Here is a 27,567-nt window from a genome sequence, read left to right on the forward strand (position 1 = left end):
AGAGAGAGAGAGAGAGGCAGAGACATAGGCAGAGGGACAAGCAGGCTCCATGCAGGGAGCCCGATGTGGGACTTGATCCCAGGACCCCGGGATCACGTCCTGAGCCAAAGGCAGACGCCCAACCACTGAGCCATCCAGGTGCCCCTCTGAGTTTCATCTTTCAAGTGAGGAAAGAAGTCTATAATCCTCAATTCCCAATATTTTATTCTATATAATCTATATGGGAATACCCTGAATTTTGAAAAAAGGACCTACCAGCTTGCAATATTGGACAAATGAGCAGAAGAATGTCCTGGCACGTGATCCCAGACCAGAGTCACCAGAGACAGGAGGGCAGGCAGGTTCAGGGGGGAAGGTGAGCAAGGTCAGGCTGTCACAGAGGAGGGGATAGGCGGGTGAGGATGAAGAGGGAGGCATGTCTGGACTGCAGGCAAGTTACAGGTTTGACAAGAGCCATAATCGAGTGGTCTCTGACTCCATCTCTAGCCTGGGTAGTCTTTTCATTTTTATCTTTTGTATTTTTGTTTGTTTGTTTGATTCATTTGCCAACTTGGTAAGGATGACATTTATGCACATAATAAGAATTTTCAAGGGAAAAAAGATAATTTTTTAATTCACCTCATGTCTCCATATTACTGGATACCCTGGTCTCTACTGCCCCATCCCTACATGCTTTAAAGAAATTAAATGACTTTTTTGTGCGTGTACTTTAGTTTTGTTTTAATCAAAGAAACAAATGCCCATGCAAAAGCAATAGAACATATCCTGATAAAGCTGGCAAAATCTTGCACCACTCACCACTCTGGTGTTTCAAGAGATGTAGGTGGCATACTGGCTACAGGCAATGGCTCTGGGTTCAAATCCCAGTTAAAATCCTTACTGGATGAGTGACCTTGGGCAAGTCAGAATTACTTTACCTTTACTGTCCAAGGCAGCAGTCACTAGCCATAGGTTGCTACTGGGTACTTAAAATGTGGTTAGTATGACTGAGGAAGTGAATTTTTAATGACAGTTAATTTTAATTAATTTTGATTTAAGAACTGATGCTCTCTATCCAGTCATTTGAAAATGTCCAACTAGCTTTTAAACAACTGAGCTATGTGAATTTACTTGTTCAACTACTATACTTTATGAAATCTAAACACTGAACAAGTACTTGGGATCAACATTTAGCATCCAAATGGAACGCATTATAAGCAATAACATATATTGAATTCTGAAGACTCGGTATAAAAACAATATAAAATATCTCATTGATAATTTTATATTGATTGTATGTCAAAATAATAAAAGTCTGAATATATTGAGTTAAATAAAAAGTTAAATAAAATGTATTCTTTCTTTCTCTTTTTCTTTCTTTCTTTCTTTCTTTCTTTCTTTCTTTGTTTTTTTTCTTCTTAAAATACAACTCCCAGGAAATTTTATATTATGTGGTTCGCATTATATTTCAATTGCACAAAGCCCCACTTTAATATCTTCCTCAGTGACACAGGAATAAAAATAATTTCCTCCAGTGGTTGTTGTGGCAACAAGGAAAGATAACGGCTCGAAGTTCTTAGCAAAATGCGTGACAAATAGCTGAAAGTACTCGCTAAAGAGCTATTATTTTGTGAACGCTATCTCCATTCTAACTTTCTCTGACACAGAAAGGAGAAGTCAAAGATATTCTGTAGGATGTTCAATCTGTTCTCCTAAAGTGCATGAAAGCAAAGAAGGCCACTGAGAGCAGAGAGGTACCAATGGCAGGGCTGCTGATAACTTACTGAATAAATCCATATTTTGTTCTCACTTCATGGATTCCTATTTTGTAAGCTTTACGACTCATAAGATATGGCTTACATGCATTCCCTCATCAAACCTCTTACTGAGTATCTATTTCTAAAAGAATCTAGCTTCCATAATTTGGAATCATTAAGTTTCTTAACTGTTTATAAGTCAGTAACAAAAAAGTCTACCGACATTTAAAAACGTTGTAATAACTTTAATATGAAAAATAAGAAAACTCATACTACACTATAGGTGAACTAACTTGAATTTAAATAAAATCTTGAAAGAAAAAAATGATAAGGAAGATACAGGCTTCTGCATTTCTAAGTTAATAACTTCAGTTCTCTCCATTGAACTTAAACTAAAATTCATTCTCTTTTTCAGTTAACACCTCATGTACTCCTTTTTAAAAATTATTTTAGTGGTTTTAAATTATAATAATTTATTTTAAGATCTTGTATATTTTCCTTTTTCCTTATCATTTTTAAATGTGGCATTGTTTGGAGAATGGGAAAGATACAGTATTCCTTTATACAGGATGGAAGAGGAAACAAGAAAAAACTAAAAGTTAAATGTCAGAAGAATAGCAATCGGTTGATAACACAGAAGAAAATCTCAAACACACCCAAACGTTCTTTGAATCATATGTTTGTGTGAACAGTCTATGCAGTGAGTTTTGCAGTGGTCTGGGAAAAAAGTGAACCTTAAATTTCCATTTCCCTACATTCTATGCAGCACAAATTAGGTTTCCTCCTAGCAGTTTAATTCTTGTTCTTAGAATAACTCCTTGGAGTGGATTACATTTGTGATCTTTTCTTTGTTTCAACAATAAAGGAAATCATAACAGCTAAAATGTAGTGACCCCTTACCAGGTTCCAGGAGCTACTGCAGGTCTTTTATTTGTATTCATTCATGAGATTCTTAAAATAATCCTATGAGATACTATGATAGGCAGAATAATAACTCTCCCCCGCCAAGGACGTCCACATCTAAAGCCCCAGGGCCTAGGAGTCTGTTATTAGCATGGCAAGTGGTGAAGTAAGGCCGCAGATGGAATTAAGAGTGCAGACTCACTGGCCTTGAGATGGAGAGAGTATCCTGGATTATCCAGGTGGGTCCAGCGCAATCACAGGGTCCTTCGGAAGTGAAAGAGGGAGGTAAGAGAGTCCAGAGTCAGAGTCAGAGAGATGTCTGAAGACAGCATGCTGCTGTGAGCTTTGAAGATGGAATAGGGCCAAAAAACAAAAGGCCAAAAAAACATAAATAATAAAACCCCAAACAGATCCTCCCCTAGAGCCTCCAGAAAGGCATGCAGATGTGCCAATTTCAGCCCAATGAGACCCATTTTGGATTTCTGACTTTCAGCACTGTAAGTTATGAATGTGTTGCTTTGAGCTACTGTTTTTGGTTATTTGTTACAGTAGGAATGGGAAACTAACAGAGATAGGCACCCTCTTTATTCCTGTTTTATGGAAAGCCAAGGCATAGAGAATGCAAATAATTGATCCTGAGATCACCCAGTGAGTAAATGCACTCTGGCTTTTAACCCCTGGCAAAAAAATAAAAGTCAAGATTGCACCTGGCATCCTCTTTCTCTTAGCATCTATTCACTTCTTAAGTCCCAGCTCCATTGCCACTTTATAGGATAACTTCCTTGACTGTGTTGTCAAGGTTGGATGGTCAAAGGATAAAGTTGTAAGGTGGAAATGTAACTCTCATTTGAAGCATTTATTATGGTTACAGTTTTATATACACACCAGTCCTTTCTGTCTCCACCAGCAAATTGTAAGGTCCATGAGAGCAGAGCAGCCACTGTCTGCTGCTGCTCATACCTGTCAAACCCAAGGGCCAGGTGTCACTCAATTGTCTACTGAATTTCTGATGTTTAGGCCACGTATCCATGACAAATTCACTGGAGCATATTGAATTTGTTGAACATGGTCTTTAAGAATGAAATACATTCCAGCAGGATAAAGTAGATTATTGGAAATGAAGTTTGAAATCCTAAATTTATGTCCCTATGTAAGTAAATCAGGTCAGTGAAGCAAAATCTGAGAAACTAAACCAAAGATCCAGAGGAAATTGGTTGAAGCATGGGACGATGCCGTATTCATAATTGGTTTGCCGAAAGATGCAAATCTTCTTCACGAGATTTTATTACGTCAAAGCCTGGTACTTGGGGATAAGCTTTAAATATACTGTTCTGGAAAGTAAAGAAACAAACAAAAATAGGTATAACCAGGCTTTTAAAAATATTTGATCATTTTTAAAAGTTAAGGGACTTTTTATGACTACTGATGTGTCCAATCTATGCTTTTTCTAATCATGTAACTATGCATTATTGCTCTTATCTTCAAACTATGGCCTTTCCCAAAACACTCAAATCCACTAAGAGTATAATGTTCTTTATATTTTTAATACACATTTATGTCTTTCTCTATCTCTATATAGTTGAATTTGCTAATTGTTTTTGGTGAAAGTTTCTGCATATGCCACGACATTTGATTTTCTGCTTTTCTTTACCACTATGGTGGCTTTACATTTTAAACATTCCTTTAAATTGCATATGCTTTTTCTCTGTTCCATATTATTTCTAAATTTGTATCGCTTGGAAAACTAGAAAGATGCACGATCCTTTGGATGAGCTAATACCAGATGTAATCTGAATTTGGTAAGCCTTGGCCTCAAAGATTTGTGTTGCTAACTACTAGGCCTCTGGTCGCATTCAATTAACTCTTATGGAAAAGCCATTCAATTCACCTGTCCATCTTCTGCACCTTTGAAATTCAGCTGAAAAACAACCCACAAGGAAAAATAACTTCTAAAGATTCTCTGTGCTTTTAAGCTCCATATTACTCCATCCGCACAAACCATTTAAAATCATATGCCATTATACAAGCTTCTTTACCCTGGGGAACCTTATATTACTATATTCAAGATTCAAACTGCACTAAAATGAATAAAGAACATTAATTCAGGATTTAAATCATTTGTTAAGTTTTTTCTTCCTCATGTACCCATTAAAAAAGCTGAAACTGGGCAAACATATTAAAATCCTTCTGATAATAAAGTGTTCTTAAATTAGAGTATTTGTTATAGAATACGAAGAGAGATTATTTTTATTTCCTTGGAAATAAAAGGAAATAAAAGGGAACATCATATATTTCTCTGTGCCCTGAATTTATTCGCAGGACCCTCGTTGGTGTCTCTCTTCTGTCCACACCCACCCACTCTCTTCTGGCCACCATACCCGCTTGTGGGGTAGATATGGAACAACTAAGGTAAAACCCTGATTGATTGATTGATTGATTGATTGATTTGAAAGACAGAGACAGAGACAGAGAGAACACACAAGTGGGAGGAACAGAGGGAGAGGGAGGGAGAGAATCTCAAGCAGACTTCAAACTGAGTGCAAAACCTGACATGGGGCTCGATCTTACCATCCTGAGATCACAGCCTGAGCTGAAACCAAGAGTGAGAGGCTTAACCAATGAAAGCCACCCAGGCGCCCCAGTAAAACTCTGATTTAAATGGTCACATTGCTGACTGAGTCACCCAGAGGATAATGACCTCTCATCAGCACAGTGACCTTCCATGGATCTCTGCTGCTCTAACTTAGCCAGCCTACCACACAAGACTCCGTCTTTGTAGGACATGCACTAGTTTACAAAATGATTCCATAAAAATAAACATTCCGGTGCTTCCAACAGACAGGATAGATAGTATTTCCCATTTAATAAACCTGGCTCAATGAATCAGCATATCGAGACAGACTTGATACTGACACAGGCTTCTGACTCCAAAGCTCAAATTGGTCATTGAATCACAGCAGTTTTCAGACTTTTGGGTGAACAAAAGGCACCCAGGAAAAACCCAAGTTCCTTTGTATGTAGTTAGGCAGAAGAGCAAATACACTGCAGAGGTCAAAGTAATAAAGCAGCGAGTTTCCTATCTGGCTGAGCCCACATCATTCATCAGAGCAAACTTTTCCTGCAGAAGGCCAGACTGTAAAGACTTCAGGCTTTGTGGGCCATTTATGGTCTCTCCTATACAGTCTTCTTTCTTTTTTGTTTTGTTTTACAGAATTTTACAACTGTGAAAAGTATTCTTAGTTTACAGGCCATACAAAAACAAACCGAGGACAGGATCTGATCCAGGTACTGTAGTTCATCAGGGTCCTGGACCTGGCATTCCAGAGCACCAAAGAATGGCTGGTAATGCAGGTGTCCCGGCCATAACTGAAGTTCTCTGGCTCCAAAATGTTTATCATATAAGTGCACATCCTTGGCTCACAGAAGAGATCTTACATCCCTGACTTGCTAGCTACAAAGTTGAGGCTATGTCATTGTCCCCCGTCTTTAATCGAAATTAAAGATAAAACCATGTTAGGGGCACCTAGGTGGCTCAAGTGGTTGAGTGTCTGCCTTTGGCTCAGGGTGTGATCCTGGGGTCCGGGGATCGAGTCCTGCATTGAGGTCCTCAAAGGGAGCCTGCTTCTCCCTCTGCCTATGTCTCTACTCTTTCGTGATGTCTCTCATGAATGAACGAATGAATGAATGAATAAATAAATAAACAAATCTTAAAAAAAATAAAAAAGATAAAGCCATGTTTGACTTGGTCTATACACGAATTCTTTGGCATTCCTAAATTTAAATGGAGTGGTTTCTACTACTTCAGAGATACTCCAAAATTCTCATGGATTTTAAAAATGTTTCACTTTTGAGTTGAAACTTTGACTCTTGCTGTGGTAGCTGATTATACAGCCAGAGAAAGAGACCAGCAGCCTGCCCTGCACTTGCTTCTTGCCCTCCTCTCGTGTCAATTCTACCTTCCAGTTCGTGACCAGACAGTTACTATTTTTCAGGGGAGGGGGGCAGGAGAGACAGAGGGGGAACAGACCTTAAAATGGAGGCCAACTGCCCAGGAGATAGCAGATCTACATCAGTTAAATTAGGTAGTGTCTGAGACCTTTAATGAAATATGTTATAAAGAAAGCTACAAAAAATAATTGACGAAAAGATTTGTTACTTCTCTCATCAGAGCAGAATTTTCGAGTGAGAGGTAAATTAGCTTTGAAAGAATTTCTCCTTTTTTTCCCCAAAGTTAAACTTGACTGAATTTTAATAAATCATTGTAATAGTCTCAGAGATTAGGATTTACGTGTCCCTTGTAAATTCCAAGGACCTAAAATAGTTTATTTTGATATTTACCAAGTCTTTCCCTTTCCACTTTGGACTACACAGCCAAAGTACAGCCAATGCCAGCCCAAAGCTTATCTCTGCATGAATTCAGAACCTGGGCTACAGGAATGAGACTCTTTTGTATACTGACTTCTCAAGTGCCAAAGCCTTCTGAAGAGTATCAACATTCACAACCTTGATTTTATTGTCGTAGCTTTCTCCATCTTTAACTTACTCCTGGACATTTCAATGAAGAGTTAAGTAGACAGCTTTATCAATGAAGCTCTTGATATCAATTACTTAAAAATTTCAAAGAATCAATAACACTTGCAATCAGTTTTTAGTCTATAAAAGGAATTGAGCTGAGCACCATCAGGGCATAAAGCAGACATAGTTTCTACCTATATGGGGTTTCCAGTCTGCTAGTGAGATAAGAAAAAAAATAGGACTAGTAAATAAATAATTAAAATTTCAATGAATAGCTCAAGATATGACTAACTGCAAATACACACTGTGATACAGAAAACTAGAAAAGAGATCATTTATTCATTCATCAATCATTTAATTGGTATTTATGTTGTGTCAGGCATTATATCTCCTCTGTAGACTGTTCCTTGGAACTCAGACTTGTATATGAAATTTCCAATTTGAAATCTCCATATATGGACCTGACAGGCACTTCAAACTTAACATGTCTCACAGTGAACTTAGATTCTCTTGCCAAAGTTTCTCCTGCAGTCATCCTCATCTGAATGGCAACTCAGTCCTTTGGTTGTTAAGGCCAAAAAACAAACAAAGCCAAATCAAAATCAAAATACCGCATATTCATCCCTGAGTCTTTTCTTGCTCTCATACTTTATGTTGAATCTGTAAGCAAACCCTATTGGCCCTACTTTTGAAATGTATTTGAATCCAACCACTTCTCACAACCTCAACAACTCCCATTCAGGTCTTTTTCTGGGATCACAGTAATACTTCAGGATTAATGGTCTTTCTGGTTCAACCCTGGACCCTCTGCAGCCATAGATCTTGTCACTCTCCCACTGAAGGCCCTCCAAATTAACGAGCTTACAGCTAATAGAGAACTTACTATCCACCAGGCACTGATCTAAGCTCTTTGCAAGTATTACTGAATTTTCACAAGAAATTTACACTTTATATACCATTACTTTCTGTATTTTAACAATGGAGAAACAAAGTCACAGGGAGGAGAATCGTGTCAAGATCACACAGCATGTAGCAGAGACTGGAGTCAAATCCTGACATTCTGGATCCATGGCCCAGGATCTTGGCTTCTGGGCCTCCTCCCTCTAATGGCTTCTCTTCTCACTCTTGGAAAAAGCTCCCTCCAAGTCTTCATGATGGCCTTCGTTGATGTGCCCCCATTGCTGCAATGACCTTCTCTTTCTACTACTTTTTCTTTGGCTCACTTGGCCACATTGGCCTCTCTACACCCTTAGCTTGTTCCCAGATTAGCAATTTTCATCCTGGCTGGTCCTTCTGCCTGAGACATTTCTCTGCAGAGAGTGGCATGATTCACTTCCTCACCTCCTTTAGGTCTTTCCCCAAATGTCACTTTTTCAGTCATTGAACATCCCCCTTATTAAATATTTTAAGGAGATATCTAGACATGATTGTAAGGACTTAACATGTATTTCACTTCATTAAACCCTCAACACAGCTCTGGGCAGATGGAGCTATTACCCTCATCTTAGAGATGAGAAAAAGATGCATAGAAATGTTAAACAGTGTGGTGAAGATCATGTAGTTGATAAGTGAAGAAGTCAAGATTCCAACCTAGAGTCTCTGGCTCCACAGTCAGTAATATCTCTCTCTTTCTTGCTCTCTCTCTCTCTCCGTCTCCCTTTCCCCCCTCCCTCTCCCTACCCATCACACACACACACACACACACACACACACAAGCAATATATAAATTTAATGTCTAACAGGTGATAGAAAAGTGAGAGAGAAAAAAATAATTTTGTTCAGAAGCTTAGAGTCAGAGTTAGATGATGATTAGCCCATCAGTTTAAAGAAGGACAGGATGTAGAGAGTGTAGATGATCAGTTTCCAGAGCCATGTTTCTCTGGATGTCATCCATGGGGCTCCTCCATCAAAAGTACCTAGAAGTGTTTGCTAAGAGTGCAGATGCCCAGGCTGTACCCCACGCCTTTTATATAGAGTCTTTGGGTCCAGGAGCCTAAGGATTGGTTCATACATAAGAATTCCTAGGTGATTTGAAAACACATTAAAGTTTTTGAACTACTATCTTAAAAGATAAAGAATCATTTCTTTATCTTAATTTCTATACAAAAAATCACAACACTAATACGACATCTCCATAAAAACGAAATTTGGAAAATGTACTTAATGTAAAACTTTACAGCTCAGGGCAATCCATCTTTGATGGATTTGTTCATGGGTACATTCCAAATGAATAGAACAGTGGCTGGCCCATAGCGGGCCACCAATAAACAGCTGTTGAATGTATGAATTTGGAGTGACCCAGAGGAAACTCTCAAGATGCACAATGATTCTGTATGAACATATCTTATTCTGAGTGGTCCAAAATTTCCATCAGACTTCTCATGAAAATTCAGTTTTATCCTTATTTCCTTAGAGGTATGAAGAGAGTGGAAATTATACTGCCTTTTGTAATCCTTGATCTAAATGTGACTCAAGGGTCTGGCATTTAGTAGCTGTGTGATTTGAATAAGATATGCAATGTTTCTGAAGCCCTGGTTCTTCATCAGTAAATTCATCATCATTCCATTTAATGTCCATAAAGGTATCATATAAATTAAAGGGATCTTTGAAAAAATATGGCATTGTTATCTTTTTTTTTTTTTTTTTTTTTCAAATTTCTACCTGCCAGGGGATCCCTGGGTGGCTCAGTGGTTTAGCGCCTGCCTTCGGCTCAGGGCATGATCCTGGAGTCCCAGGATCCAGTCCTGTCTCAGGCTCCCTGCATGGAGCCTGCTTCTCCCTCTGCCTGTGTCTCTGCCTCTCTCTGTGTGTGTCTCTCCTAAATAAATAAATAAAATCTTTCAAAAAAATTTCTACCTGCAAAATATTATACTCTAAGTGGTAAAATTGGGAAGGGAAAGGCTGTTTAATGATTGAGATGGCATAAATAATACACATAACTATGGAATGCTAGGAATGCTACTGTCATTAACAAGAGTTAAACTTGGGGGGGAAAGTCTCAAGTTCTTTAGATTTAATATGTGAAAAACTTATGGGAATAATACGTATGAAATTATTCCCACATTGTATTTCCTCCTAGAGAAAATCATAGCCCAATAGTTCAAGAACAGTATTGCCTTTCGAAAATCAAATATCGATTTGTTGAAGAAGTTGGCATGGAATGGTCTAGCTTAGTATTTTATCACTGAGAGGCACAGCCCAAACCAAATGCCTTTCATTTAAAAACTTGTAGTGTAACAGGTATTTTTCATTCATTATTTACTACATCCTTGATATCTGAACATTGGAATCTAAGAGGAAAAAGTCGATTGTACTGAAACCATGCAACATCTCCCCAATTTTTGAAACTTTAGCACACCACCTCCATCCGAACGTGGGATTTCAGTGACTAAGCAGATCTCTCCCTGAAGCTCAAGTAAGAAAAGACGCTACCTTCTACTTTATTCTTGCTGATAAAATAGGTGCATAAGGAAGCAGTAATGTTGTCTAGTATAACTGAAGCACAGACAGAAATGTAATGTGGCCAATGGCAAGAAATAGCATTCTAAAACACCATGCACTCCACAAAATTCTCAAAAACTTTATTCTGATTTTATGCCTAAGTTAAGCATTTTGTAAAGGCACTTCCACAGCCGGGTCAGAAACAAAAACTCCAAAAGCCTTGAAGCTAGATATTTAACTACCAACATCTACACAACTTGATTGGTTACATGTGATCTAAAACTATGTCTGGAGCTCTTCTTTCCAACTAGAGTTACAAAATAAAATCCACTGAGTTAAACCAAACTCCCCAAGTTTTCTCTTTTTTCTCTGCACAAAAGTGAATAACAGCATACAAAATGCTAGGCAGAAGAGAATTTCAAATAGACTGATAAACTGCACATTTCGTGACAGATCTAAGAGAAAGATAATCAGCTCTGAATGATAGAAGTAGTTTTAAACGTTTCCCCCACGTTGTGAAGCACAGTAGTAAACTCTAGGTCACACATTTCTTTATCTCAGGCTGAACACCCCCAAACCCTAAATTGCAACCTCATTTCTATAATAACAGTTCAAACAACCGAGGCTGCTTTGCCACAAATACCATACCATGATGATGAGGGTTCTGGGTCTACTCATTTCATCGTCACTTTCCAGAGGCAAAATTTCGTGGGATGGTTCCTCTTGGCGTCGTCTACAAATGTGTGGACAGCTCCTCTGGACCACAGAACGAAAAGCTTGAAGCAGAACAATGCTGGCAGTGCAGCCCATTGCTGCATCCTGGAGCCTACAAAATAACTTCTATGTTGATGCTATGTTTGAAAAACAGTGGCTCCTTGTCCCTGAAAACAGCCTACATTGCAGCTGCAGCCAGCTCACTCTCCAATCACTTCCTTGAGCTCTGATCATCTGATCGCCGCCAAATAGCTTGGATGCAGAGATGGGAAAGATTTGATCCACTGAAACCGAACACACTCGGGAATATTAGAGCATTTTGCCCAGAGACTTATTTCTCAATTCATTGCAGGAACACATTTCCTGTTCGTTACAATGATTCTCCTCGATCCTCGCCTCAGAGCTCTGCATAAAATATCTCTTTTTCACTCCTGCACTCAATCCCTCTTTTTCAGACTAAACAACTGAAAATCGAACTCCACATTGACATTTTTCTTTTTTTTTTTTTTTTTGACATTTTTCCAAGGCAAAAAGGAGTGTCCCATAAAGAGGGAAAATGATTGTTTTCTTTGTCAAGGTGAGCACTGCCGAAGGGGAATTTTGCTAAGTAACTGGGGTTGCACTTTTCACAGCTCCGAACTTCCAGAAATGAAACTGGCTCATCCGAAATGCGGAGCCCGCTGAATCAAAACGACTGATCAAAAGCATGCACGCGTTAGCCAAACCCACGTGAGTGACACCAGCGTTGGCCCTGTGAGTTCCTTTCAATGGTGTGGTTGTTCTGTTCCCACACACGCAGTTCTGCAGCCTAATACATTTTTATATTTACATAGGCGGCTGGTGGGGCTGAAAATCTCTCCATCACTGAGGTCACTTGGCGAGTTCTGCTGCCCTGACCTCTTAGAAAAGGCAGTTGTAAAAGCATCCCCGCATCCTATCAGGAAGAATTCAAGGCTCCGGGAAGGACATTGGGGTCTTCGGTAGCTAAGAGTCTAGTATTCCCTGACTCCTGCGAGACTAGTCACTTAGGAGGGAACCGAAGAGATGCTTCGAAGTCACATGACCTGCTTGGCCTGGCTTCAAGATCTAATGGTCTATTGTAAGAGAATAGGGCAACAGGGGATGCTGCTTGCACTAAAAATATCTCGCAGCAAATGGCTTTTGCTTACAAATGAGCAAAGTATGAAATCCCCAGTAGGATTTTCAATGTCGGGATCTTTTCGTCAAGCTAATCCTTCCAGTGTAACTCTCAGGGATTCAAAGTAAAAAAAAAAAAAATGTTTTCTTTGGTTTCTGGGCTCCTCAGTGCAAAGCGTGCTGCAGGAAGTTTGAAGTCGGGTTTGTTTTGCTGTGAGGTGTGGCCACTCCAGCTCCAGTGAAGTTGCTTTCACAGAAGCGTCTAGCATGATGCTCAATTAGGCATTAATTGCTCAGTGATCTGTCACAACACAGCATTATTTAATTGGTACGTTTGCCAGAGACGTAAAACATTTTTTTTTCCTACTAAGAGGTGCTGGCTGCCAGTAGTTCTCCATCTCCCTCTGTTTTGCAAACATATTTTAGTGCTGCTGGAAAAAGAAGAAAAAAATGCTAATGGTGCTGGCAAGTCCCCTAACCCCTCCGGACCTTTGTCAGAGTGCCCGGGTGCTAATCTAAACCATTTTTACTCCAAACAACTTGGACATTTATTGAAGAGAAACTACAATTTAGCCTGTCTGGCTTGTGTGCATTGAAAAAAAAAAGATCTATATAGGTATCTCTCTATATATGGTGTCCACCAGAGGAAAAGCACAGTGTCCTTCCATGATTGTGAATGTCTTTCCAAATATGATAGGATTGCTCCTCCAGGCTTCTTGTGTCCCTGTGTGGCCATGACCCACCGACACCCATCTGCATGACATAAGACTGTCCAGTCTGTCCCCTTAGGGCTGGTCATCTGCCCAGGAACAAACAGGTTGGATGCATCAAGGCACAGACTGGAGGTCTTCAATCATTCCAGCAGCTATGGTAGGCAGTGGAAATGGTATCCTCCATAGTATACCATGGGCTTGGCGGGGATGAGGGTAGTCCATGTCCCAGACTCTTATCTAGGCACCTGTCTCTCTATCTGGCTCACATCTAGGGTGGCTTTTGGAATCACATGTTTTGGCAGTTGCCAACGTCTTGGGGGAAACAAATGAAATGCTTTCTAGCTATTAGAGTCCTGTTTTCATTGATCCCCTTGTTGCCTCTGAGCGACTCACCCCTATTATTGATGGACTGCTGTGGGACTTTCAATCTTCTCTGTCTTGCTTTGTCTTTCAAGTTCCATCATCAGAGAAAAGGAACCTCTGAAAATTAGTTTCTTGGGAATTCAATACGCACTACAGTTACCCAATGAACAAGAGACCATCAGGACAAGAAACAAGGAATAATATAGACCTATAAGCTCAACATTTTCTTATGAAACATTGTAAATGGGTAGCAGAGTTGCCACAAGGGGGTTGAATTCTGAGGTCTAAGTTTGACACAGTAAATTAAGTAGGGGGTGGGGTGGGCCGGAAGGAGACAGAAATGAACTTGAAAACTGAACTCTCTCTCTCATACTTAGCATACATGTTTATACACAGGAAGTATATACTTTTAAAGATTTATTTATTTGAGAGAGAGAACGTGCATGCATGCATGTGAGGGGAGGGAGGGACAGCGAGGGAGGGACAAGCAGATTCCCTGCTGAGCTTGGAGCCCAGGGGAAGGCTTGATCTCAGGACCCTGAGATCATGACCTGAGCTGAAATCAAGAGTCGGATGCTTAACCGACTAAGCCACCCAGGCGCCTCTATACACAGGAAATATTTAAAAATAAGGTGGAAATCCTTTACAGATGTCTGCTATTTTCATTTGAAGTATTAATAAGACAAATAATTAATTTGGCTGTCAAGCATCAAATGTGGATGGCCTCACTTGGTTGATAACTTTTGGAGATGCTCTTTGGTCTCATCTACCTCCTTCTCCTAGCAGGGTTTTATTTTATGATTCACTAAGATGTCACTTAAATATAAAATGCTGCGAGCAAGATTTTTAACTGATTGTCATCAATAAGGAAATAACGTCACTAATGTCTGTAAGATTAAATTTTCCAAAGAAGTGGTGGGAACTAGATTTCACTCTGAGTTATTAAATGCATGCACACACACACACACACACATACATAAAATATCATATATATATTTACACACATAAGTTGTTTTAAATATGTGTTCATTCATTCAGTACTTATGAAACCTTAAATGCATGTATAGTGAAAAGTTTCCTTGCTTCAAAGCAGAGATGGCCACATAGCTTAGATATAAAGTAGACTTGATGTAGATAGGAAGTGGAAGGGAGATGGGAGGGAGGGATTACTGATATGTCAGAGTTATACGTGACAGATAATTAAATGTAAGAAGAAAAAGTAAGTAGTTTTGGATTGGAGAGTAAACAATGTGTGTGTGTGTGAGAGAGAGAGAGAGAGAGAAGAGAACCAAAAGGAGGAGTAAATAAAGGAGCAGAAGTAAAAACATCTCCAAAATATCCCTGAACACTAGGATCACTCTTGCTCTTGTCTGGGAGAGCTGCTTACCCAGCCACGCATCTCTTTTTAAAAAGTCCTGGCAAATGAATTTCATTTTTAGAGCTCTTTTCGAAAATATTTTGGACTAGGTAAGAATCATTTGATTCTGGATGTTGATCTTTCTGCCATTGGAAGCAAACATCCAAAGATCTCTTTACAACGGGAAAGGAAAATCCATATTTAATTTAAATAAATGGTGCCTATTGAAAGTGTTGGACTTTCCCAGCTTTGTTAAATTATGCAAGAGCTGTATGTCTAAATGTATCTTGAGATGTAGACTGGGTTGAACTGGACTGTGTTTAGGCACCCGTGGAGGTGAACTGCACGTTTTTCCACCCCAAAGACCTGTCCATATGCCCAGAGACCTCTGAGTCTCCTCATGCTCAGTGACAGATCCACTTGGAGGGGGTGAGATTGTCTGCCATCTTCCCATGTCAAGGTCACTCTTGCTGATAGTAATATGTTATCTTACAAAATCAAACATAAGCTCAGATGGAAATACTTTAACTGGGAAGTGAAGGTCAGTCTTACTGCTTCTTGGATACCTCAGATGCTGCCTGGCTTCGTGTTCAACCTGCGGTGAGTGGCCAGTCACTGTTAAAGAGGTGAATAGGGCCATGGTGAGAACTCACCTATGAAGAGAAATGTATGGCTGGGATTTGGGGAGTAGAAGGCCTTGCCCAGAAAACCACGTTCTAACAATGAAGTTTCAAGTGAATCGTCATCTCCCCATAGAAAGGTACTCAACTCCCCCTGCAGGCTCAATTAACCCCACTTGTCTGCCTGCATCCAAATGCAAAGAAAGGTTCAGAAGCCACTTAGGACCTGCTTCTCATTGCATCTGCATGTCCTAGACCAGTAGAACATGGTTTCCACCATATTTGGAGTCCGGGTGGCCTGACTTCAAATTCAAGAGTTTGGATGAAGGATGTTTGTGGCCTTGTCTTCTTCCCCAAGTCCAAGTGAAATGACAGCAAGGCAGTATAAGAGGGAATATATTAATTACAAGAGTGAGGAAAAAAGGCGGGGATAGGGGCCACTTTCAGTAGATGAGAGTTTTCTGGAAATATTTCTGAAATATTAAAAGCGAATGTGGTCACACTGATCAATAACCAAAAAATGAAGGATTAGCTTCAACATACACAGCAGGAGAAAACTCTGGAAAGAGGAACTGATGTCCTCAGCAGAGCTCAAGAGGAATTCCAAACTTGAGGAAAGGAGTTACTGGATGTGAGGAAGTAATGAATCCCCATGTCCCCCCCCTCACCCCCCTCCATCCCTGGCACGAACAGAACCCTAGAGCGTCTGACTGCAGCTCTCAGAAGGGCAAATGCTGCCCAGAATGCCCAGCGTGGGTGTCAGGCCCTCAGAGGAACACCTTCAACATTTGGCATCAGTCGGTGGAGGGGGGCATGTCTCCAGCCTGCCCGCCTGGTTCACACCCCCCCAAACAAAGGCTGCCATTGGCCCACCTGTCAACCTCAGGGCTCACCGGTCAGTGGTCAATCTGATCAAGTGAAGAGGAGGACCTTGAACGCTCTTCCTCCCCTGCCCCCACAGCCACAACGCAGAACACTCTGGCCACCCAAACTAAGGAGATCCCTTCTTATATTTGGGTCGATTTATAGAGCCCCTGCCAGCGTGCATACTGAGCAACATGCTCCACGTCTAATGGTCCTCCTCCTGGCGGCAGCCTAGTGGAAGAGGCAGCCGGTGGAAGGAAGAAAGGCTCACGATGAGCTCTGGAGTCAGACTGCAGCTGCGGTCAAGGCTCTGCCAGGGGGAGGCTGTGTGACTGTGAGCAAGCCGCTTAACCTCTCTGAGCCTCAATAGTATCCACTATAAAATGGAGCTAATCTGGGGGATACCTGGGTGGCTCAGTGGTTTGGCGCCTTCCTTTGGCCCAGGGCGTGATCCTGGAGTCCCGGGATCGAGTCCCATGTCGGGCTCCCGGCATGGAGCCTGCTTCTCCCTCTGCCTGTGTCTCTGCCTCTCTCTCTCTCTCTCTCTGTCTATCATGAATAAATAAAATCTTAAAAAAATAAAATAAAATGGAGCTAATCCCTTACGCTTAACACTTAACTGAGAGGATCAATACAGAGCCTGACCAGTAGTGATCATTAAGGGGATAGGTGTGCTGCTGCCTCTGCTACAGGTCATAATAGAGGCTGAGTCTGCTCCCTCTCAGCCTCCAGGCTCAGTTTAAACATGACACTGTGGGGGCAGCCCGAGTGGTTCAGCGGTTTAGCGCCGCCTTCAGCCCAGGGCCTGATCCTGGAGACCCAGGATCGAGTCCCGCGTCAGGCTCCCTGCATGGAGCCTGCTTCTCCCTCTGCCTGTGCCTCTGCCTCTCTCTGTGTCTGTCTCTTATGAATAAATAAATAAAATCTTAAAAAACAAAACACAACACTGCCTTGAGAAGCCTTGCCTCACAGCCCTGAACCTCAATCCTTATTGCTGCGTCCTGTGGGTTTCCTTTCTAACACACAAGCCAAAATTATATTCTGATGGGTTTAACTTTTTTTTAAAGATTTTATTTATTTGTTCATTCATGAAAGATACAGAGAGAAAGGCAGAGACACAGGCAGAGGGAGAAGCAGGCTCCATGCAGGGAGCCCGACGTGGGACTCGATCCCAGGACTCCAGGATCAAGCCCTGGGCCAAAGGCAGGTGCTAAACCGCTGAGCCACCCAGGGGTTTAACTTTTAAGTGATGTCTCCCCTCACTGTAAGAGCTGGGGTTGTACTTACCTGGCTCACTATATGCCTGGCACCTACCATGAAATGAATAATAGTGATGATGATGACAATGATACTATTAATAAAGCAAGCCCTTCCATAGCACTTACTACATGCCAGGCATAGTTCTAATGAATATTTACGTTATTGTTTTATCTACACCTCATCCTACAGGGTAGCGCTCTGAGCATCTGCATTTTACAGCTAAGGAAACTGAGGCACAGACAAGTTAAATGACTTGGTCAGAGAATCACAGGCAGTCATGTGGTAGAACTAGAATTTGAGGTTAGCCAGTCTGGCTCCCGAGTCTGACTTTTTAACCAATCCAAATACCTCATTTGTGCCAAGTAAACCTTGTGTCTTCCAAAGGTAGAAAATACCAGAAAAAATCTTTAGCCCATGGCACGGTGCAGTGAGGCAACCCTGGAAAATCCCCCTGGAGCATCGGTATGTTTCTCACAGGAAAATTTGTGATGCTTCCCTGGCTGACACTTTCAGAGAGTTGCTAGTTGTTTTAGAAGATTGTTTTGGGGTGATCATTTAAATTGCATTTTGATGGGAATTTAAAACAGTTTTAAATGTAATGAATTTGATTAAAAAAAATTTTTTAACGTATTGATCATATGAAGTGTTCGTTGGCAGAAATAACTCATCTATCCAAACTGGCTGTAAAAGCCTATAGCTGCGATATGGAAATGCGATTGGGTCCCTCTGTAACATTTGATGCAATATCTGCTCTTCCATGATGTAAGACATTGGTTAGCACTAAAATGCCCCCCAGAAAAGGGGGCCACTTTATGTCCAACAAGAATGAGGTCATCACCCCAAAGATATCCTTTGTGCCTGGCTATGTCAAAGAGGAAGGCGGCTGCCGCCCATTCTCGAGTCTGATGGAGGCTGACAGCCTGGACACATCGCTGCAGCACAGGGAACCAGCCACCTGGTGTTTTGGGCTGGCATGAGACTCTGGGGTGACTATCAAGGAGGCAGGAGGGGCTGCCTCAAGATCTTTGTTGCACCTTCTCCACCACCAGAGTTCATCCATGCAGACTCATGGAGAGAGACTTGGAGGCCCAGATGGGGGTAGAAAGCCCCATGTGCTACTTAGGCTGTAGCTTACCCTTTACATGGGAATTCAGTGAGTTGTGGAATGAATAAATCAATCAATAGGAAGTGATAAAAATCAACTTCTCCCTCTTCCTGCTCATCATCATCATCACTATCATCACTAAAATCTGAATCCTGTTGGGCTTCTCTGTAAATTTTCCAGAGGCTCATCAATTGTTCCCAAGTGATAGTGACTGCAAAGGAGGAGAACCCCCATTAGATTAAAGGCAACTGCAGATGTACCCCTGGCCCCCCCACCCCAGGCTGAGGAAAACCAGGTTAATGGGCTTGGCCATGTTCCAGGGCAGGGATTAGTTAGAATCTTTTTCCTTGCATCATTTCCAGATAGCTAAGTCCCCTCAGGCACATAAACTCAGAGGGCGGGGGTGGGGGTGGGGGTGGAGGGGGACATTAATCAGTGCTTTCTTAGCTAAAAAAGTGGAAAACACAACCCAGTGATATCTCCCTCAGGCCTTTCTCAGCTTGTACCTCTGCCTCTCCTGGTGCTACTTCTCCTCCAGAACATAGGGTATGAGTCTATTTTGATAGTGACCCATGCCCTCTTTCTCCCACATCTGTGCTTGGAAGGGTTTGCTTCTTTCAGCGTCTTGCTCTTCATTCTCACTTAATTAGAGTGGCCTCCTCTTGCAGGAAGCATCTTTCCCACATACTGACATTTATTGAGTTGTGCAATTAATTACTTAACAAGTATGCTGTTCTTCCATTTTAAAAATCCAGGAGCTGTTGCCAAGTCCCTCTTTATCCTCTTTCCTACCTTTGGCACTGGTGCAGCCCAAAGCAGATGACTTTTGTTGGTACATTGAGATGCATCAGGAAGCTTTCTTTCTGCGCTCTCTAAGGCAGCCTTCTCATCAGCAGCCTTCTGCAGAATGTATGGGTCATTTAAATGTGCCATTAATATCATACCTTATATTTCTTTTATGTATGATTGAACTCTTCTTGGGTCAGAATAAACCGTTCGTATCCTTAATAGAAGTAAGTTCAGGGCAGGGGCTAGGCCAAGGCCCAGGAAGCCCTCTGTCAAGTGCAAATCCCAGTTGAGCCACTTACTACCTTTGTGCCTTTAAGCAACATGTTAAGCCTCAGTTTTCTCTTCTGTTAAATGGATGAGTATTCATGAGGATCTAATGTCCATGTCAGGGCTTGGCACAGTATGAGACACATGGTAAATCTTCAGGGCATGTCAGTTGGCTATCACTAGGGAGAAAATGATTTTAAGACACTGTTGCTTTCTTCCCTGCTCTTTCCACAAATTGTATTTAAAAAAAAAAAAAAAAAGTCGGTCTCCTGACTCTTTCCTTCTCAGGGACACACAATGTTCCCTGAGTGATGGAGGAACGGGGGCGGTGCATATGCCTCCTCTGTGCTTTGAAGTTAGCTCCCATGATAACATGAGACAATTCCCATAACCCCTTCTCAGTCCCTTCCATTGAATAAACAAATTTGAAATAATATATTAATACCTCACTCACTCAGAGGCCATTCATTTTATAACCTCAACTATTCTGATCACGGCCAAGTCCTGAGAAGTAACAACAACAAAAGGCTTTTGCAGGGCCAGGAAGAGATGCACCCAATTCATGAATCTATGAAGCTTAGGGGAATAGCTCATAAGGGGTCTTCATTCACTCACCATTTACAGAATTTACATTCTGCAGAGCTTGCTGAACAAAGCTTGCAGTGGCCTTTGACCAGATGCAGTATCATTCTGACCTGCCCTGGTCCAGTGGGAATAAGGAGTAGCCACTCAGAGCTGGGAGGATGTCCCTGATGAAGTCGGGATGATAGACAGCTGTCTGACTTCTTCAAAGGATTATGGTGGACCCAGCCATTAAGCCAGCCCACCAAGACTCGGCCACCAGATGGGGTTAGGGGCTTCCGTCTGGGGCAGGAATGACGGTGTATATTCTAGTCTGGTTTCTAGAAAGTGATTCAGAGCAATGAACATGAACTTCGGAGCTGAGGAGAACTGGGTCTGAATTCCTGAGCCTTATTTTCCTCAGTAGTACAGTAGAACAAAGATGACCTTTTTTGCAGTTATTGCAACAAAAGGTACTATGTATAAAATATTGACATAAATGGCATTTAATCATTCTTTGGTCACCATGGTTAATACAACTAGTATGTGTATTATCATTGTTATTCAAAGGAAGTGCCAAAGAGGGTAAGTAATAGTCCCACAAACCAAGGCTTAAGGTTAATACAGTCACATGTAAACAGTAACTCAAACAAAGAAGAGAGCCCTGGCACGAGAATGAAATGGCAAGGTCAAGAGCCAGGTGAGGCAGGAAGTATCACTGGCTCTTTTTCACCAGACAATGAGTCCAGAGAACATGGTTAGGCCAGATTAACTTAAAGGTATAAGTCCCTTACAAATTGACAATTGAAAGACAGTCTGACAAAAATAAAGAGAAGAAACCAATATCCACAATATCTAGGACAAACCGTGTTGGGGACCTTAATACCATAAAGGATGTAAATTGCATGGTGTTCAAGCTCTGATAATAATGAGTGATCACAGCAATGATGCTGATGCATCAGGGAAAGTCAAATTATGCCCGGTGGCCACAGTTTCAGACGGAAGAGGAAGTTATGAAACAAGCTAGGTACATTTCCACCGACCACTTTCAATATTTGAAAGTTTATGACTCACTAGGGTAAATTAGGTTATCTTCAAAAGTTAACTATGTAAAAAATATTCTCAGCTGAGGCTGAATAAATGAGCCATTAACTGTACGTTCAGTACTTGTTCTATTTTGTTTTCTGTGTTCATTTTTCCCCCTTTGAATTGTGACAGGAATTAGCCACCCACATCCTAAACATTCCAAGTTAAATCTAGTTTACAATAATCACGATGCTTTCCAAACATGAAAATGGCAGTGTTTTAAGCCATTTGCAAGTGTGCCTCCCAAATCAATTGGAAAGATGAAAAGGGTGCTGTCAACCTGAGCAAATCTCAACTCTACGTTCTTCACCTGGACTCAGGGGAATGGCCCAATTAATCATTTTAGGGTCCCTACAAAGCACCCAGCTCAGCGTTTTGCAAGAAATGAGGACAAAGCAAGGTTTAAACCCAGCAGGGATAGGAGAGGCAGGGCTATAGACAAAGGATTAACTTGATAAGATAATGTTCAGCTTCTCTTGAAACCCTAAACTGTGGATTCTTAAGGCTGTGTTCCTCCAGTTTCTGCTCCTGACAAATGAAGCTACTGCAGTTCTGCCAGAAGACCATAGTAGAACCCGCATTCCAGCCTGATGTGGTGGGAAAAGCAGTGGTTGGAAGTGGTGCCCTGACACTAATAGTGACTTCAGACAAGTCTTGTCACCTCTCTCACTCTGGATCTGAGTGTCCTTGTTCATAAAATTAGAAAGTTAGAACAGACAATCCTAGGCCCCTTCCAGGTTTAGGGTTCAATGGCTTTATCTAACTATGAGAGTCAAGAAGAAGACCAATAACTGATGTCTGGACTTTGGAATGGAGTGCAAGACAGGAAGAGTTGCTGCTGATATATACCACATTCCCCCTCTACCAGTATTTGTTTTTAAATACACATCATATGTTTGTGCATTTGTTTTAAGTGCACATCATAAGCAGTGCTAACAAAGAGGTAGAAATACTCTAAAGAGTTAGAAAGTCAAGGGAAATACTGGAAATGAGGCGGGGTAAGAAGGTCCAACCAAACTCATTTCCTTTTCTGGGAGATCAAGTCATTGCCAGAGAAGCCAAGGAGGACTTTATCCTATGAGCCCCTGCCCTGATCCAACCAATTGACAGAATTGTCACCCCAGTGAGCTCTAATGGGTACAAAGCAATACCCTATGGAACAGGAGCAGATTGCTGGGGTGGTAACACTAGGACTCATTTGGTATTTCTTTGGAGGTATGATCATTTTGCTGTGCCACAGACCTGAATTTGTCATTACCTGTATTTGTGACGCTGAGCAAATGACCTTTTGAGCTTTGTTTCCATTTCAGTGAAATGGGGATGATAATAATTGCTTCCTACCTCCTATAATGATGGAGTAAGTGAGATTATCTGAATGAGGCACTTAACATTGTGCCCGGGATATACGAAGGGCCTAATAAATAGAAAAGCTCTATTGTTTATGAACTCAACTCAAGAATGTCCATAGTTGACAGCGATATACCAAGGGAGCCAAATGTGTCCTTTCTCTGCTGGGTGGCATCATCAGTCATGGCAAGACAGAAAAACCTCCTTTAGCAAAAGAAATCTCTGAGCTCCCAGCATTTTCGAACAGAAGAATGCAACAGAATACAGGATATTCATGTTTATCCTTCAGGCAAAGTATTGTCATCCTGTTTTCTATTCAAGAGCAGAAAGGAACAGGAGGGGGACTCACATTTCATAATGAAAGGAACTGAATTCTGACTACAGAAGCCAGTCCTCCCTCTCCTTAGCCCACTCTGACCCCCACGCAACAAGGGCACCAGAGCCCTGTCCTGCATGAAGGACAGGCTACAAATGCCCCATCTGGCCTGTGGCCATCTACCCCCAGTCCAGACTACATCTTCCTTATTGGAGCAAGAAGGAGCCCTACGCAGGTGGCCGAGTCTCCAGAGGGGAAAGCTGCAGCCTGAATGGTGATTTTCCTTAGGGTGGCTGGGTTACGTGGGGCTGAGATCCCAGCCACCATGTTGGTGTTGTGTGATGTCTAAGAGCTTAAGCTCTTAGAGCTGGCCATACATGAAATTTCCCATTTTCAACTTCATGTGCCTTAGATCTTTAGAAATATATGTGATCGGGATAAGATTTTATTATATTCCTCAAAGGGAATGCAAACTATCCTAGTGCAATCTTAAGAAAGGTCTAACTCCCACCCAAAAGAGGGATGAAGAGAAGGGATTTCCTATGAACATTCCTTAGCTTTTTTTTTTTTTTTCAAAGACTTTATTTATTTATTCATGAGAGGCACAGAGAGGGAGAGAGAGAGAGAAAGGCAAAGACACATGTAGAGGAAGAAGCAGGCTCCATGCAGGGAGCCCGACATGGAACTCGATCCCCGGTCTCCAGGATCACACCCTGGGCTGAAGGCGGCACTAAACCGCTGAGCCACCCGGGCTGCCCTACTTCGGCTTTTAAAACACAATTTATTACTACATGTCTATGAATAAAGATACTAACATTTCAGATCACTTTGTAATTCATTTACTACATAAAATTTATTTTTAAGGGAAGAGCTTAGCAATTTATATTACAACCACCTCTGCAGGAACTAATGATGAAATTATCAAGTTTAACTTGGTCATCAGAGGAAGTACATGTAATGTACTGGTTTCGGAGGACGAGGCAAAACTTTAGCCTTGTTTTGAGCCAGGTCTGTCTCTTACTAGCTTGATACTCTTCAGCAAGTTATCTAATCCCTTGATTTCAAACCCAGCACAGAGGACTATTGTCAGAATCCAGTGAGACGATACACATAAAAGCACACATGCACTACTAGGTATTTACCCAAACTATAAAAAAATCCTAATTCAAAGGGATACATGCACCCCCATGTTTCTAGCAGTAGTATCTACAATAGCCAAATTATGGAAGCAGCCTGAGTGTCCACTGACTGATGAATGGATAAGGAAGATGAGGTATACATATATACAATGGAATATTACTTGGCTATAAAAAAGAATGAAGTCGGGGATCCCTGGGTGGCCCAGCGGTTTAGCGCCTGCCTTTGGCCCGGGGCGCGATCCTGGAGACCTGGGATCAAGTCCCACATCAGGCTCCCGGTGCATGGAGCCTGCTTCTCCCTCTGCTTGTGTCTCTGTCTCTGTCTCTCTCTCTCTCTCTCTCTGTGACTATCATAAATAAATAAATTAAAAAAAAAAAAGAATGAAGTCTTGCCATTTGCAACCGCATGGATGGAGTTAGAGGGTGTTAAGCTAAGGGAAATAAGTCAGTTAGAGAAAGATAAATACCATATGATTTCACTCCTATCTGGAATTTAGGGAGCAAAGCAAAAAAGCAAAGGGAGAAAAAAGGGAGAGAAAGAGAGGCAAATCAAGAAACAGACTCTTAACTATATAGAACAAACCGATGGTTACCAGAGGGGAAAGGGATGGAGGCATGGATGGGGATTAAGGAGCACACTTGTGATGAGTCCCAGGCATTGTATGGAAGTGTTGGATCACTATATTGTACGCCTGAAACTAATATTGCATTGCATGTTAACTCATTGGAATTTCAATAAAAACGTAAAAAAAAAGTACATACCTGCTATGTCAACAGCTACTCTGGAACACTGCTACAAGGTGAGATCACCTAGTATTGATGTACAGACACGTTTCAGATTACTGCCTATTTCTGTTTCAAGGCTGACCTACATACTTTTGACAAACTAGACAAGATGGTTTGCAATCAGTGGGGACTGTTGGCATGCTACTTTTAGTTATGAGAGGAAGTGGATGGATAGTGATATGTTGGTGAGGAAAGTGAGAGTAACTGAGTGACTCTCAGTAAATTCGTTGTTTCCAAGACGTGAAAAGTAACCCTGGCTGCATTTGTGTGTGTGTGTGTGTGTGTGTGTGTGTGTTTTGTCTCTTTGTTTTTTTTGAGAAAAAAAAGGTATTGCATCAGCTTGAAGGTTTTTAAATATGTATTGCTTATACTCTTGGCCATAAACTTGCTTTACCATGAAAAGGACACAATTGATTTTTCAAACTTCAATTTTTACAAAAACCAAGTCTGTTGATATTAGATGAACTTATACATGGCACAGCTGTTCTTACGCATTTTAGCCAGTTATGTAATCGATACCATTTGCTTCTTTGAAATCGATTGTGAGATAATTTGATTCAACTGGTAAGTTGTCCAAAATAAATGGCTAGGCCATTACTTGGCTTAACCGTTTCTTCTTCTTCTTCTTTTTTAATAAAAATCTTGCTCAAGTCTTTTGCACCAAACTGCCCACATCTTCCATTCCTAAAAATAAATTTCTCCCATGTCTCCTATCCACTTGAGCAGACACCTTACCTCTGTCTTTAATGGTGAGAATTCACCCTCTATCTCGTGTCTCCCATCAGGCAGAGTGGGACCTGGTGGGCACCAGGGGTGGGGATGGGGGTGAGAGAAGATAAGCTACAGAATATGAGAAATGTCAAAACTAAATATCAGAACCAAATCAGAGGTAGAAATGAATCCTTAAGGCCCAGGCATCCATTAAAACTTCAAAAGGACTAGTACGCATGAATCCAAACACAATGGTTTACATGCTGGCACTGTGGGGTTTGACTTGTCCTAGTCCGGCTCAGGCATTTATCAGCCATGTGACAATGGAGAAGAGACTTAACTTCTCTGTGTCTCATCTGTTAACTAAGGATAGTAATAATCAACTGTCCTAGTAATACTAATAGTAAACTCTAAACTGAGGATAGCAATAGTTAAGGTGCTCATATAATTGTCCAAACGAGGAGCCTCTGAAGGTGGAAGAGGGTGCTTCTAATATTCATGGTAAGACAACAGGCACAAATAGGGACCACACACAGACACTATTGGATGCATGGTCACTAAACTCAAATAAGCCAATCCATGTGATATTAATTAGCCAAAGGCTGGGCGTAATAGTGTCAGTAAGTGTTAGCAATGTGAGTGGGGCTAATAGTCAAGGGGTCCAATCTGAACAACACAAAAACAGGAAGCATTGAGCAGCTTTCAAACTTGGCTCTGCATGGAGGGTGGCTGGCTTGCATGGAGGGTGGCTGGCTTGCAGGGAGATCACTTTTCAGGGTGGGAGGGGATGCAGGCCGCAGACGTCAGGGGAGGTATTGAAGTGACTTTCCAGCATGGATGGGGTGGAACAGGCAGAAACAGGTGAAAAATCAGGTTGCACCCCTGCAGGGAAGCTGGAGTGAGGGACAGGAACAGGGTCTGAAGCTTCACCAGCCACACTCACTTCAGACCAAGGGCAGACAGACAACAAAAGAGAGTTTCATCTCAGTGTTCATGTGGCCGCCCACAAACTTGGTTTGCTTTATACCTGAGATCCCTAAATCCTCACCTCTGGCTTCAAAATAGGCTCCAATCACTCCCTCTCCCCTGTCTATGTCCACATTTCCCACTAGAGAGTCTGCCTCCTGCTAATCCAACATAGCCTTTGGGCTTTAGTTCCTGTACCAGCTCTTCCTTGCAACTGTCCTACTGCTTTTAACGGCTGCACCATTTCCCCTCTGGGGTAATCTCTGCTGTCTCCCTTTCCATTTCCAACCATGTGCAATGGGCAACAATGCACGAAAACAGCTCACATGCACCTGCTGAGGGAGGGCAGGGGTCCTAGAGGGACCCAGTGCCTGATGCCATAGGTGGCTGATCCCAGGAGTGGTGAGCATGGGGCTTGGAGTCCAGAGCTACTAGCAAGCCACAGAGGACCGGAGTAGAAGCCAGAGAGTCATGTCCAGACATGCAACCGTGGTCCCTCGTCCCAGAGAGGATATTAGGTCCGAAGACAGATTCCCAGAGGGAAGGGTGGTGTCCAAAAGAGAGTGAAGAACCCAAAGGGACTCCAGAAGCGTGAGTGGGATACAAGTGTGTAGGCGCAGGACAGGGACAACATTCTGCTAAACAAACACGTCGCTCCAGCTGTCTCTTGTCTGTGTTTCCCCCAAAGTAGATTCCAAAAGCTGTGAAGTCCTGGAAGCTCAGATCTCCCAGTGGCTCGTAAAACACATTCCCATGTTCCCATTCCTATTGTCACCCCACTCGATGACAGTTCTTAGCACTCTGGGTCTCATGATGTTCCAAGAGCCTGACAGCAATGACCTGAGAAAATGGCAATCTATTCAGAGTTCTG

At 41.8% G+C, this 27,567-nt stretch overlaps 1 protein-coding gene across 7 annotated transcripts in view; it reads right to left on the reverse strand.

Moving 5' to 3' along the window:
- DOCK10 (dedicator of cytokinesis 10) overlaps nt 1-27,567 on the reverse strand; it is a 260,529-nt gene that overhangs the window by 187,556 nt on the left and 45,406 nt on the right. For 3 of the 7 annotated variants that reach the window (XM_049100910.1, XM_049100908.1, XM_025463235.3), the window contains exon 1: nt 11,244-11,461. The exons of 2 other annotated variants lie outside the window; for them this stretch is intronic. In XM_049100910.1, coding sequence (XP_048956867.1) covers nt 11,244-11,405 — 162 coding nt within the window. In that variant the 5' untranslated portion in view covers nt 11,406-11,461. Of the gene's footprint in view, nt 1-11,243; nt 11,463-27,567 lie in introns of those variants that run through there. 2 more of the 7 variants (XM_025463242.3, XM_025463244.3) reach the window with 2 other exon arrangements.

Source organism: Canis lupus, chromosome 25 (assembly GCF_003254725.2).
Source record: "Canis lupus dingo isolate Sandy chromosome 25, ASM325472v2, whole genome shotgun sequence".
Taxonomy (NCBI): Eukaryota; Metazoa; Chordata; class Mammalia; order Carnivora; family Canidae; genus Canis; species Canis lupus.